Source organism: Daucus carota, chromosome 2, assembly GCF_001625215.2.
Source record: "Daucus carota subsp. sativus chromosome 2, DH1 v3.0, whole genome shotgun sequence".
In the NCBI taxonomy this organism is placed as follows: Eukaryota; Viridiplantae; Streptophyta; class Magnoliopsida; order Apiales; family Apiaceae; genus Daucus; species Daucus carota.
Window position 1 is genome coordinate 19,939,363 of NC_030382.2, and position 11,991 is coordinate 19,951,353.

Sequence of the window (11,991 nt, forward strand, 5' to 3'; positions counted from 1 at the left end):
GATGACTCTCATCAGTTGAGACTTTGTTCTTCAACTGATGATCATCATCAGTATTCTCATCACCTGAACTGCTCCCAGATTTCTCAAGCACTTTCTTATTCCTCTTCCACTCATTTTCTACAAAGGTCTCTCTACCTTGCATGTTGATGATATTGGTGGAAACATCCCTACCAGATTTCCATTTGGCAATAATCTCTTGTTCCTTATCAAGCTGCTTTCTTATGATCTCTTCTCTTTTCAGAACAACCAAGAGATCATCCTTGGCTGTCTGACACTCAATTTTCAGCTTCTCAAACTCAATAAATTGAGCTTCCAAAACACTGTTTCTATCACTAAGAAAGGTATTAGCTTCCTTAATTCTACTATTTTCCTTAGTGAGGGATTTTAAAGAAACATGCAAATGATACAATTCTGTAGACATTTCATTAATGGTAGCATTGCATTCATCTTTAGTTAACTCAACTAGGTTTGTAGTGAATACCTGACTACTGCTTCCAGTGTTTTCTTCTTGATCTGTGGAGTTGGCCATTAGAGCTAGATTGACAAACTCCTCCTCTTCATCAGAATCATCTCCAGCTGCCCAATCATCCTTTGTGATGAATGCTCTTTCCTTTTGTTTGAGAAGTTCATAATATTTCTTTTTGTAGTCAATGTTTTCACTTGACTTCTTCTCAACTTTAGGCTTTCTGCACTCATTTGCAAAGTGACCTGCATTCCCACAATTGAAGCACTTGAATTTTGATCTGTCTACCATGCTTCTATCAGACTTGGGATTGCCTTTAAAAGATTTTGCAGAATTAAAATTCTTTTTGAATTTCAGTTTGGAGAATCTTCTTGACAGGAAGGCTAGATGTTCATCAATTCCATCACTTTCTTCACCAGAATCAGCTACTTCTTTCTCCTTTCTTCTTCCTTTGCTTGACTCTGAGTTCTCCTCTTTGACCAACTTCTCAGTTTCTTCAACTTGAGATTTTCCCTTGTCCTTGACAGTATCCTCCAGAGATGCAACTAGAGCCACAGATGAATGTCCTTTCCTTTGGCTTTTCTCAATTTCTTCATCTTGCTCCATTTCAAGCTCATAAGTTTTTAAGGTTCCATACAGTCTCTCTAGAGTATAGTCTTTAAACTCTTGTGTATTTCTGAGAGAGACTGTCATGGGCTTCCATTCTTTAGGAAGAGCTCTCAAGAATTTCAAGTTTGAGTCTTTAACTTGATATACTCTTCCAAAGAGCTTTAGACCATTTAACAGTTTTTGAAATCTGTTAAATGTATCACTCAAACTTTCACCAGCCTTGAAATGGAATGACTCATATTGTTGAATCAGAAGCTGCATTTTGTTCTCTCTCACTTGCTCATTTCCTTCACAGATGGTCCTGATGGTGTCCCAAACTTCTTTGGCACTTGTGCAGCTAATAACACTATCAATCATTTCTTGATCCAAACCATTGAACAGAAGGTTCATGGTTTTCTTGTCCTTGTGCACTTCTTCAGTATCTTCTTGAGAATATTCATGGATAGGTTTTGGAATCATCTTACCTACCATGTCTTCACCATCAGCTCCCATACTTGTGCAGACCTTCATGGGGACATGAGGTCCTTTTTCAATGCAGTTCACATAGCTTTCATCAATGGACAACAGATGCAGATGCATTCTCACTTTCCAGTGAAAATAGTTGTCTTTGTCAAGAACAGGAATCTTCACTCCAGCATCCTTCTTTCCCATCTTTCTCTAGCAGTGTTGATCTTTTTCCCTGTTTGTTGGGAACCTCGCTCTGATACCAATTGTTATTTTACACCAACTATGAGAAAGATTGTAGAAGGGGGGGGGGGTTGAATACAATCTTTTACAAATTTAAAAGATTCAAGAATAATACACTAAGAACACAATAAACAGGAAAACACCAAGTATTAAAAATACGGGTGGATTGAATGATCCACCCGTGAGATTTTATATAGAAGAATCTGTGGATTGTTTTACAATTCGCACAGCTGCTGGTTCATCACTCAAAACAAGTTCTAACTCTCAGAATTTTTCTCTCAAGTAATTTGAACAAGTTCAACTGATGCTACTAACTTGGTTATATACTCCAAGTTTTACAATGCTTTTAGCTAGATTACAAAATGCACTCTAATCTAAAAACAATGCTGCACAACTTTGTCTTATGCATGCTTTCTGAGATGTCTTCATCTTTGACCATCATCTTGATTTGATCCAGATTGCACTGCATGAGATAAGTATGTTTCTGCTTCTTCTTTATTTTCCTAATTAGGCTTCCATGTCTATTTTAGTGTAATTCGATCCATGTGATTTGTCAGACTTAAGCTCTAGTCACTTTCAACTGCTCTTTGCTTCATCAGTTGAAGGTTCTGGTTGCTTTCAACTGCTATTGACTTTATCAGTTGAATGCCTGGCTCATCAGTTGAATGAATTACAAACTCCATCAGTTGAATGCTGTTCCAGTCTCATCAGTTGAATTCCTCAGCATTATCCGTTGAGTACTTTGTCTTCAGTTGAATGCTTGATTTTCATCAGTTGAAACATCATCCAGTCTTTATCAGTTGAACAGTTACATCTCATCAGTTGAATATCCTTCACTTAGATAAAATTACATGGCATTGGATATTTACAATTAGCCATCCTATTCTACCCATCCGTTGATAATTCCCAAAGACAAGAAATGTAACAATTACAACTGAAATTTGATAAAGATTCTAAGTAAGACATGTTACAAAAATGTTTATGTTATCATCAAAAATTATTGATTCCTAACAAAGGTCATGTGCACGAAACGAACACTCCCAAAGTCGATATCCAAGAATTGCCTCTTTGGTTACTTATCACTTTAAATATATGGAAATGAAAATCTAAGGCTCCAATTTAGGGCAGCTAATCAAAACCGCTTAAAATATAGTTATTTAGGGGTCGTTTGGTTCGAGAGAAGGTATGGGGTTGGAATGAGGAATCGGGTTAAGATGGTATGGGGTTGAGGTATCATTTTTAATATCATATGTTTGGTTGAGTGCTGGAATGAGCATATTTGATTTGAAATATTTTTAAGTGATTAACTACAATTAATTTAAAAAAAAATGAAATAATTTTTTAATATATTTTCGAGTCATCAATTTCATTCGGCACTAATAATTTGAATTTAAGGATATAAATAAAAATGAAAATAAAAGAATAAAAGTTGATTCCTCAAACCCATGTTTCATACCCACCTCCTCCCTTGGGTATGAAAATCTCATACCTTGGATGTTTGAGGTATGAGTTTGAAGCAAAAAAAAAATACAACCAAACATCAGTTATGGGTTTGGAATGAACGAAACCATACCTGATACGAGAAGAGCATGAACCAAACGACCCCTTAGTAGTATCAGTTTATATAAAATAACAATCAAAGCAGAGTAAAAGCTTATGAACATGATGATTATCAAGGCTCATTTGCACGCTAAACTTAAAAAAATAAGATATATTATTATATTCCGTAACTATTGTACTCCACTCCACTACAGTTCTCTCAATAAGAGAATAATCTAGAAATCATCTTCTTTTTTTGTAAGCAGAAATCATCTTCCTTTAACAATGGCATCTTTGTTGCTCCCATTTAGGCAAAAAAAACTATAAAAAGACCAGTATTTCAGTAAAATCAATTACGGGCTTACATGATCCCTTGAAATAGATACATTATGACTGTAGAATGAGAATGAAAGTTGTGATAATGTGGGGGCGATGATAATGAGAATGATATAAAATTTCAATATATAGTCAGGAAGTGATTTACCTATATAATCCGAAGGATGATCTCAATCCAAAGAACTAGATTTCTAATCCAATTCCATCAACCACAGGCCTCCTATGTTAATAACTGAGAAATATTTATGAGTTGAAAAAGCTGGTGTATATATATGCTGGAGTTAGAGTGCCAAGAAGAAATTTCTTCACAAAGAAATAGATATATATAGTTTGTTCCTGCAAAATACATCATGTGTATAGGAATTTAAAATGTAAGATACAGTTACTGAAACTCATTTAAGACTATAAGAAACTAGAGGGCAAGAGACTATGGAGTTACAATTTCGATTTATTAAAGGGACAAATCTGGAACATTCTAGCTTACACTTCCAAAAGCCCTGATGATTGTTCTAACGCCGAGTTTGAAATCCCTGAATACATGACATTTCAGAGGTTTTGTAAGATGTCAGCCCCTTGTTCTTGAGTCTTGCAATAACAGAATCTTCCTATTCTTGACCAAGTACCAATAGAAAATAGGATCTTTGCGTTGGGTAATCACAGAATTCTGTCACTATAGTCTATAAATTTCTGGACAATCTTCGGAGAATTGCTTAAGTTCCGTTGCCCGTTCCTGCTAAAGCTAAGGAAATGCACTCTTCTTCACTTGTTGAAAAAGCGACCACAACTTGTATTTATCATGATTATCTAATATACAATACATCCCTTATCATGATTACAATGTTCTAATTCATAGTTCCATTATTAAACACAAACAAATAAAATCCAAAACGTAAAATTGTTACCTTTCCATGTTCTCCTATGACTATGAATGAATGCAGACCAAATATGTAATGACCTGGAAATTTTTGCAATTATTTATTTATTTAATTGTTATTAATTTTATAAAAGAAGAGGCATAAAATTTTATATTTTATTTTAATTTGTTGAATTTCGAAAAACAAATTTTTGTGTTGTTGCAATTATGTGACTATTTGATTTAATTATGTTACGTGTTAAATGTGCAGTTTTAATTGTTTGTTTCTGTTTGAGTGGTTAATTTAGAACCTTAGTTATTTTATTGTTTTTGATAAATCGAAATTGTCTTTTGACTTCAAAATCAAAAACTTTGTTTTATTTGACCCCAAAAGATTTTACCGATTTAAATTACCACAATATTCAAATTTTGGTATTTTTATATTTTTGTCGGATTGAAAAATATTTGAAAGTTTGCAATTGATTATTTGAATTATTTGCAATTTAAAATGATTTTGAGTGTTAATTCTGAAAATAGAGAAAGCTTTTGATTAAAAATATTTTTTTTACAATATTGTGTAATCATGATTCTAGATTTTTATATATAGATTTATTATTAAATTTGGGGAATATTTTAAACCCCAAGTTGTTAAAAAGTTTTTAATATCGTAAATTAAACTTTTAACTTCAAGCGAAGACTCAAGATAAAGATCCAACTCCGGCCGATGTTTATCTTCCTACACATTCACTGAACCATGACAAAGAGACTTTTATTACCAAGAAAGATGAACAAGTATATGTGAGTAGTATTCTGAAATAGTTCAAGTAGTGTTGGCATTTATATAATTGTTTTGTCATATTCTTTTTGGTAAAATTTTTATTTTGTGAGATCTAATATTCTATTTTTTTACAGAATAGGGTTGGGACACTACGTGAGGAACTCTCAGCACCGGTTGAAGGTTCTGATGAACCTCAAGTTGTTGATGAAGACCAATTGTTCCTTAAAGCTGCTGGAGGACTAGACAAAAAACAGAGTTTATGGCATGGGTTCATTACAGAGCGTTATATCCACCGGAAACTGGAGGTAGTCGTCACAGGGGCTCCAATTTCAACAACGAAGAATATAAGCAAATGCAGGTGGAGTTGCAGGACATGAAGAACCAAGTAAAAAAGCTACAAGATATGAGAAACCAGGAAGTAGAAGAGATGAGAAAGCAGATGGAAGAGATGAAGAGCCAACTTGCTATGGTATTTAACAATCAGAATAAAGTTTGTAACTGGCTGACTTCTATTTATGCATTAAGTTTGTATGACTTCTGAATTGTAACTTGGGATGCTGCTTTTGTTTATAACTTGGGATGCTACTTTTGCTACTTAATCTATGTCATTGTTCCTCTATTTAATAAAGCAGTTTATTTTATTAACTGTATAATACAGGGATATTGAAAAGATTTAAATTTATCAACAAAATAAAAAAAAATTATTTATAATTTTGCCAACAGTTTTTCCCAACAGAACTGAAGTATAAAATATTAAATTTTAATCTTTATTAGATATTATTTTGTAAAATTGCCAACGGATTTCATTCTTACTAGGTATTCTGTTGGTAAAGTTACCAACGGAGTTTTATTCAGTTGGGCAACACTTTTAGCCATTTAACAGCAGACAATCTGTTGGTAAAGTTACAACAAAAGGTTATTCTATTGGTAAAATACCAACGATTTTTTGCCTGTTGGCAAGTTAACAACGGAATAATCCGTTGGGATATTGAATTTTTCTTAAAGTCAACAGCCTCCTAGTCGGTTGGTATTCGGTTGTAATATTACCATCAGTAATACATATTCCGTTGGAAAAAGTTTATCAACGAGGATCAGTAACCGTTTTTTCCGTTGTTAATTTCGTTGCAATTTTGAATTGCCAACAGAATATCACTTTTACCAACAAAATATTCCGTTGGTAATTTCAAATTTTCTTGTAGTGGGTTAAATGCAATTGTATAAGATTTTTGACTTTAGATAAACAATAAACACAAATATTAAGACAAACAACTTTTATTAGATATGTATAAAAACTGTTACAAAATTCTCTCAAGAAATACTAATATTTTTGAGAGCCGACATATTACAAAATAGTCGAGTGTGTTTTTACAAATGTGTAAACATATAACTTTGTTTATATATTAAATAGCTGCTCTATCAATTACAACATATATTTTATCAATCATTATCAACATTCTATACATATCTATATTGATAACTACGATCCTATAAATCAACAACTAACATATTAATCTTCTCTACGTACTTTTGAGGAATAAAATATATCTTCAAGATACTAATGATTTTCCCAGATATATTCTATTACAGACCAATTTCAGACATTGATGTATCAGGAAATCCTGATCATCCTTAAGATCCTGATGATTGTTGAATACTGATGATGTCACTTATAATTTTTTTTAATCATATCTTGACGCGCATTGAATCATAGTCTGTAACAATAATTTATCGTGAGTTATTACAATATTAATTAGTCGAGATTTTATTTTAATTTGATTGGATTCCCACATTTTTTTAATTAAAAATTTAAATAATTTTTTCGAATTGTCAACACTCGTTTGTTTTAAATAAAAACACATAAAAACTCATGGGACCGGATTCTGACGGGGTCCCTAAAAAACAAGATTTTTTTGACAAAATGTTAGATCGGATTTTGATTGACTACCGGACTTTAATAAAATAATTGAGCATGTTTAGACTCTTGAAATACGTTGAACCAGGCTTTTATCAAGCTGGGTTCTTCCGTTAAAAAAAAAAAATAAAGCTGGGTTCTGAATTTGGACAGTGCCCATTGGTGATCCGAGACAGGACTGAACTTTTTACTTTTTACGACTTTATGGATGAGGCTGGGCCGAATGTTCGGCCCATATTTTCCAGCGCATGAGTGTTTTCTGCTTCCCTCCCTTTTCAAACAAACTATATTCCCAGAAAAAAAATGTATAGCTGTTTACCAATAGAGCCGAGCCGATTTTTGACAGAGCCGAGCCGAGCTTTAAATTTTTTCCTATCAAACTGAGCCGAGGCTTTCTTATTGAACAAAAAATTGTGTTCGAGCTCGAGGTCATTAACTAATGAGCCGAACACGAGCTTGTTCACGAACACATACGAGTCGAGCCGAGCCAGAAAAAAAATATGATGAGACCGCTACTTGACTCTTAAAATAGCAAGCCAAATAAATTTTTTAGTGTGTTTTGATGGTACCATATTATAGTTAATATTCTACTGAACGATTTGATATATTATATGTTGAATTTGGAGTTTAATAACATGTATATATTACGAAATTATCCTAAATTGTATTTTTCGAGCCAAACGAGTTCGAGCCCAGTTTGAACCGAACACACTAAAACCTCGGCTCTTTCTTGACGAACAGCTCTAAACAAATGTATCAATTTAGAAAGCGGACGAAACACGGAAGAGTCTGTGACACATACATTCAAACCGTTGACAACTAAATTGTTCTCCGACCTTATAGTTTACGATCCATATTATAAACTCTCCCCCTGTCTTGTCATCTCTTGCACATAGTCAGTTAGTCAACGAACTGTTTATAAATGTAAATTGCTGGTATTAATTTAGAACCGGACACAAGTCCATTTCATCGTTCTATTGTCACATATTCGTAGTCGTTCTACACCACGTGAATTTTTTATACATATTTAATTTTTTCTGAACATAAAAAGAGTGCAGTATGTCTAGTCAACTGTTAAAAAATCTCTATGCATCGCAGATTGTTGGTGGTAAGAGTTCAGATATTCATACAATTTGAGGGCTCCTCGACATCTAAAAAAATGATGTGAAAACTTTATAATTATTTTATTCTTAAAGTGGATTTTTCATGATCAAACAAATTCACGCATATTTTTTATATGAATTTTCCATCTGAGAAAATCAAGTTTCTGTTGGCGGAATAATAAGTAATTATTAATATTATCAAATATACAAAACTCGATTATCTGACTTTTTCGTCGAAAATTTGATAAAAGATATGCGGTCCACCCTTCAAGTGAAAAATATGAAAGCATAATTAATCTATCTATCTAAATAGCTTGATATATATAAAGGAAAATATTTGGTGCACACAAATAATTGTGTATAAAAACATGTACATAATGACATGTGGTGGATTCTAATTGGATGGTTAAAAACCACCACATCACCTGCCACGTCATTATGTACAAATTTTCTGTACACAATTATGTGCACCTAGCACTACTCATATATAAATTAGATATGCATGCTATGTGTATATTTTCTGGGCACATATATATTACATTATCTTATTAAAATTAAAATATAGAAACTTGATCGTAGTTTATAACATGATGCAGTGTGTTATAATTGTTGGCTCACAAATCAAATTTATTATAACTCTTGGATTGATTTTTTTATATTTTATTGAGATGTCACCAAAATTCTAAGTCTGTTTTAAGATAAATTATTGGTTTAGACAAAAAAAAAATATTAGTTATTAAGAGCTACAGTAATTTACATGAATAGTGTTCCTTATTTTTGCATTATAATAATAGCACTCCAAGCTAATTACACATGAAAATGTGAGTTTGGTTGCTGGTACCAGATACTGAAAGCTAGGTTAAAGAGCTTCGCTTCAACATAATGGTCACGCATGTACTGATCTTTTCAGCGGCAAAATTTCAAAAAGATTAATCACAACTAAATGCATAAGTAAAGACTCAATTATATAGCCATATAAACAAAATTCATAACTTAGAGAAATCACCAAGCACAGAGATCGATTAACTAGATACATATATAATAGTCCGTAGTTCTAAATTTATGTAATTATGCATGACCAAAGGGAGAGGTACATTATAAGATACCTACTTAATAGAAAGTGAATAACCCTTTGGTCAGATCAGTTAGAAGTTCACAGGGATATGATCAGATCATCTTCATTCATGGTTCTTGATTATCGACGGAACAATGTCTTGCAGAAGGCCATAATCAGAGAGCTGGAGCTGCTGATGTTGGTTTAGGTTTAAGTTATTCTGTTGCTGCTGCAGCTGCTGAAATATAGAAGAGTTTGGCGCATTGCTACCACTGCCATAGTTGTATATATGATTCATTGGTGGCATTTGAACTAAAAAATCTTGATTAGGGAACCCCGGTCCGGCCATGTGCCCTGGATTAAGCATGGAATGTTGGAACATTCCGGCAACATTTCCTCGGAGAGTTGAGGGTAAGTGATGGTTATGTGTTCCTTCGTAAGTTGTGATCACAGTGGATGGATCTTGGAATGATCTCTCCACGCGTTTCTTCACTGTGCACTTCTGAGTTGTGCACCGGTAATAGCTTCTGCCAATCATATGTTCAAATCAATTAGAATGTAATTCGATAAAATGGCATCAAATAAAACATATAGTTAAGAAACAATTATCAGGAATATAGTGGTTTTTGGCTCCATAACTAAACAACTGTTGGAAAACAGTTTCCGGAAAACAGACACTCCCTCTCTCGCAGCAGGTTCCTCATGTTAATTAGTAGGTTCCTTGTGTTATTTTTGGCATGCATTTTCAACCTCTTATGAAGTAGAGCTCCATAATAATTTTTTTTCCTTAATAAAAGTTTGACATCTAGATTAATTTTATCAAAAAAAATAAATTAAAAAACGTTATTGAACTGTACTTTACAGTAGTATCAAAACGCGTGCAAACCGTGAACGTAAATAACCTGTCTGGAGAGTACGATGGTTGACTTTTTTAAAAGTAATTTTCCCAAATATGAAAATGTAACAACATAAATTAGTTGTGCAAGTATATTTGATAATTCTTAGGTCTCAAACCAAATTGATTGTAACTGAAGGTATATGTGAACATGATTAGTGAGTGTGGGGAAAAGTTTTATATATTACACAAGTATTACGTACTTCACAGCTCACATACTCAAGGAAACCCTAATGTGAACATAACTCCTAGATTCCTCCTTTCAAGCTCTATTCAAAATGCAACAAGAAAGTTTTTGGATTCTTACTCAAAACAAGCAAAAGCAGAATTACCCTTTTACTAATCAAACTACAACTAATTCAAGATTTGAAGTCAAAGAAAGGTATAACTAGTATATAATCTTGCATTTACGTGCAACCGAGCAAGATCTAATCATGAATTACTGAAAGAAACTATGTTTTAATTTTCTTAATCTAGAGCTCGAACCTTGGATAGGGACTGTTCTTGACAGCCTTCTGTCCATATTTTCTCCATCTGTATCCATCTTCAAGATGATCAATCTCACTCTTTGTCATGAAAGCAAATCTTGGCTCTTTTTCCTTTTTCTCTCCTTTCTTCTTAGCTTTGCTTCTGTATGGACACACACAAAATTATTAGATCACTACGACAAATCCGGCTTTTTACGATGGATTTTATGATTTATTGAACTTACACTTTCTTCGAACTTTCTCCTACATCTTCCTCAGCCCCTTTAGCTTGCTTGTCTGATTTCTTGCTGTTGTTTGCTTCATCATCACCAGCTTCAGTTGAAGAAGATAAAACAACCGAAGAGTTCGGTGTCACCGGAGGGTCTGCACTCTCCAATTTCGGCTTTTGATCAGTGGATAGAGGTTGTTGAAAAGGTGACAAGTCAAAAGCACTAGCAAGAGAGCCATAATCAGAGGATCCATGTACACAGTCAGTGAAGCTCATGTAAGAGGAAGGATCAGCTGCCATATTCGTCGAAGAATTTGGACTAAAGAATCGTTGTTGATCATGAAATGGATCATGATAGTAAACAAGATCTCTTGGTTGATCAGACATGGAGCTGGCTATGGAGGAGAAGAGTTGATCAATAAGTGGAAAATGAAGAGAGAAGAAGTTTGACAAGTTTGATCAAAAGAGTCTTTATTTAAGCATTGACAAGAAGATTTGGTTAAGGTGATCCTTTTTTACAATATTTTATTCATGTGTGACAAAGTTGGTGCTTTTGAATAGGTTTGAATGAAAAATGGTAGGCCCAGTTTTGTAAAGAAGGTTTGACAATTTTAGCGGAGTCTTGGTGTTTGTATTATTGGTGACTACAATTTTTCACTTTTGATTGTAATGTTTTTAACCCAAGAACAATGTCATAATATGGACCTTTGGGGTTCACCCCATGTGACTCCAATGTGGAGGCAGGCGAGTTTAGCAAGTAGTTCATCTACACTTGCAAAATATGAAGGAAAAAAAAAAACAAAAATATTCAATATTTATACTACAGTAACTTTTCACACACTTTATAATTATATGTACACTTTTAGTATTTTTTATTGAAAGGGCAGTGAATAATTGAAGTCATGTACCAAAGTCTTCATCGCCCGATCAAATCTCCAATCCAAACTTTAGTTCTCACCCTTTATTGAAATTTATTGAAATTTAAGGGTGAAGGGATATTAACTGATGACTACATCTTCTACAATAAAATTAAAAAAATGAAAGGAAAACATTAGCAACCTTTTAT

The 11,991-nt window shown here is 33.4% G+C and overlaps 1 protein-coding gene across 1 annotated transcript; it reads right to left on the reverse strand.

Annotated features, from left to right (window-relative positions):
* Positions 1 to 9,298: 9,298 nt before the first annotated feature.
* LOC108206893 (WRKY transcription factor 71) lies at positions 9,299 to 11,447 on the reverse strand. The gene is made up of 3 exons (XM_017377323.2): positions 10,942 to 11,447; positions 10,716 to 10,859; positions 9,299 to 9,861 (listed from the first exon to the last, which is right to left on the reverse strand). Exons 1-3 carry the CDS (start codon positions 11,310 to 11,312, stop codon positions 9,459 to 9,461), a joined length of 918 nt encoding a protein of 305 aa, XP_017232812.1. The 5' UTR covers positions 11,313 to 11,447; the 3' UTR covers positions 9,299 to 9,458.
* Between the last annotated feature and the right edge of the window lie 544 nt (positions 11,448 to 11,991).

Excerpts from the sequence above, each read along its gene's own strand:
- LOC108206893 (XM_017377323.2), bottom strand. The coding sequence starts at position 11,312 with ATGTCTGATCAACCAAGAGATCTTGTTTACTATCATGATCCATTTCAT. Across the intron at positions 10,860-10,941 it reads GGAGAAAGTTCGAAGAAAGT|AAGCAAAGCTAAGAAGAAAG; the intron begins GTAAGTTCAATA and ends GTGTCCATACAG. Across the intron at positions 9,862-10,715 it reads AAGAACAGTCCCTATCCAAG|AAGCTATTACCGGTGCACAA; the intron begins GTTCGAGCTCTA and ends TATGATTGGCAG.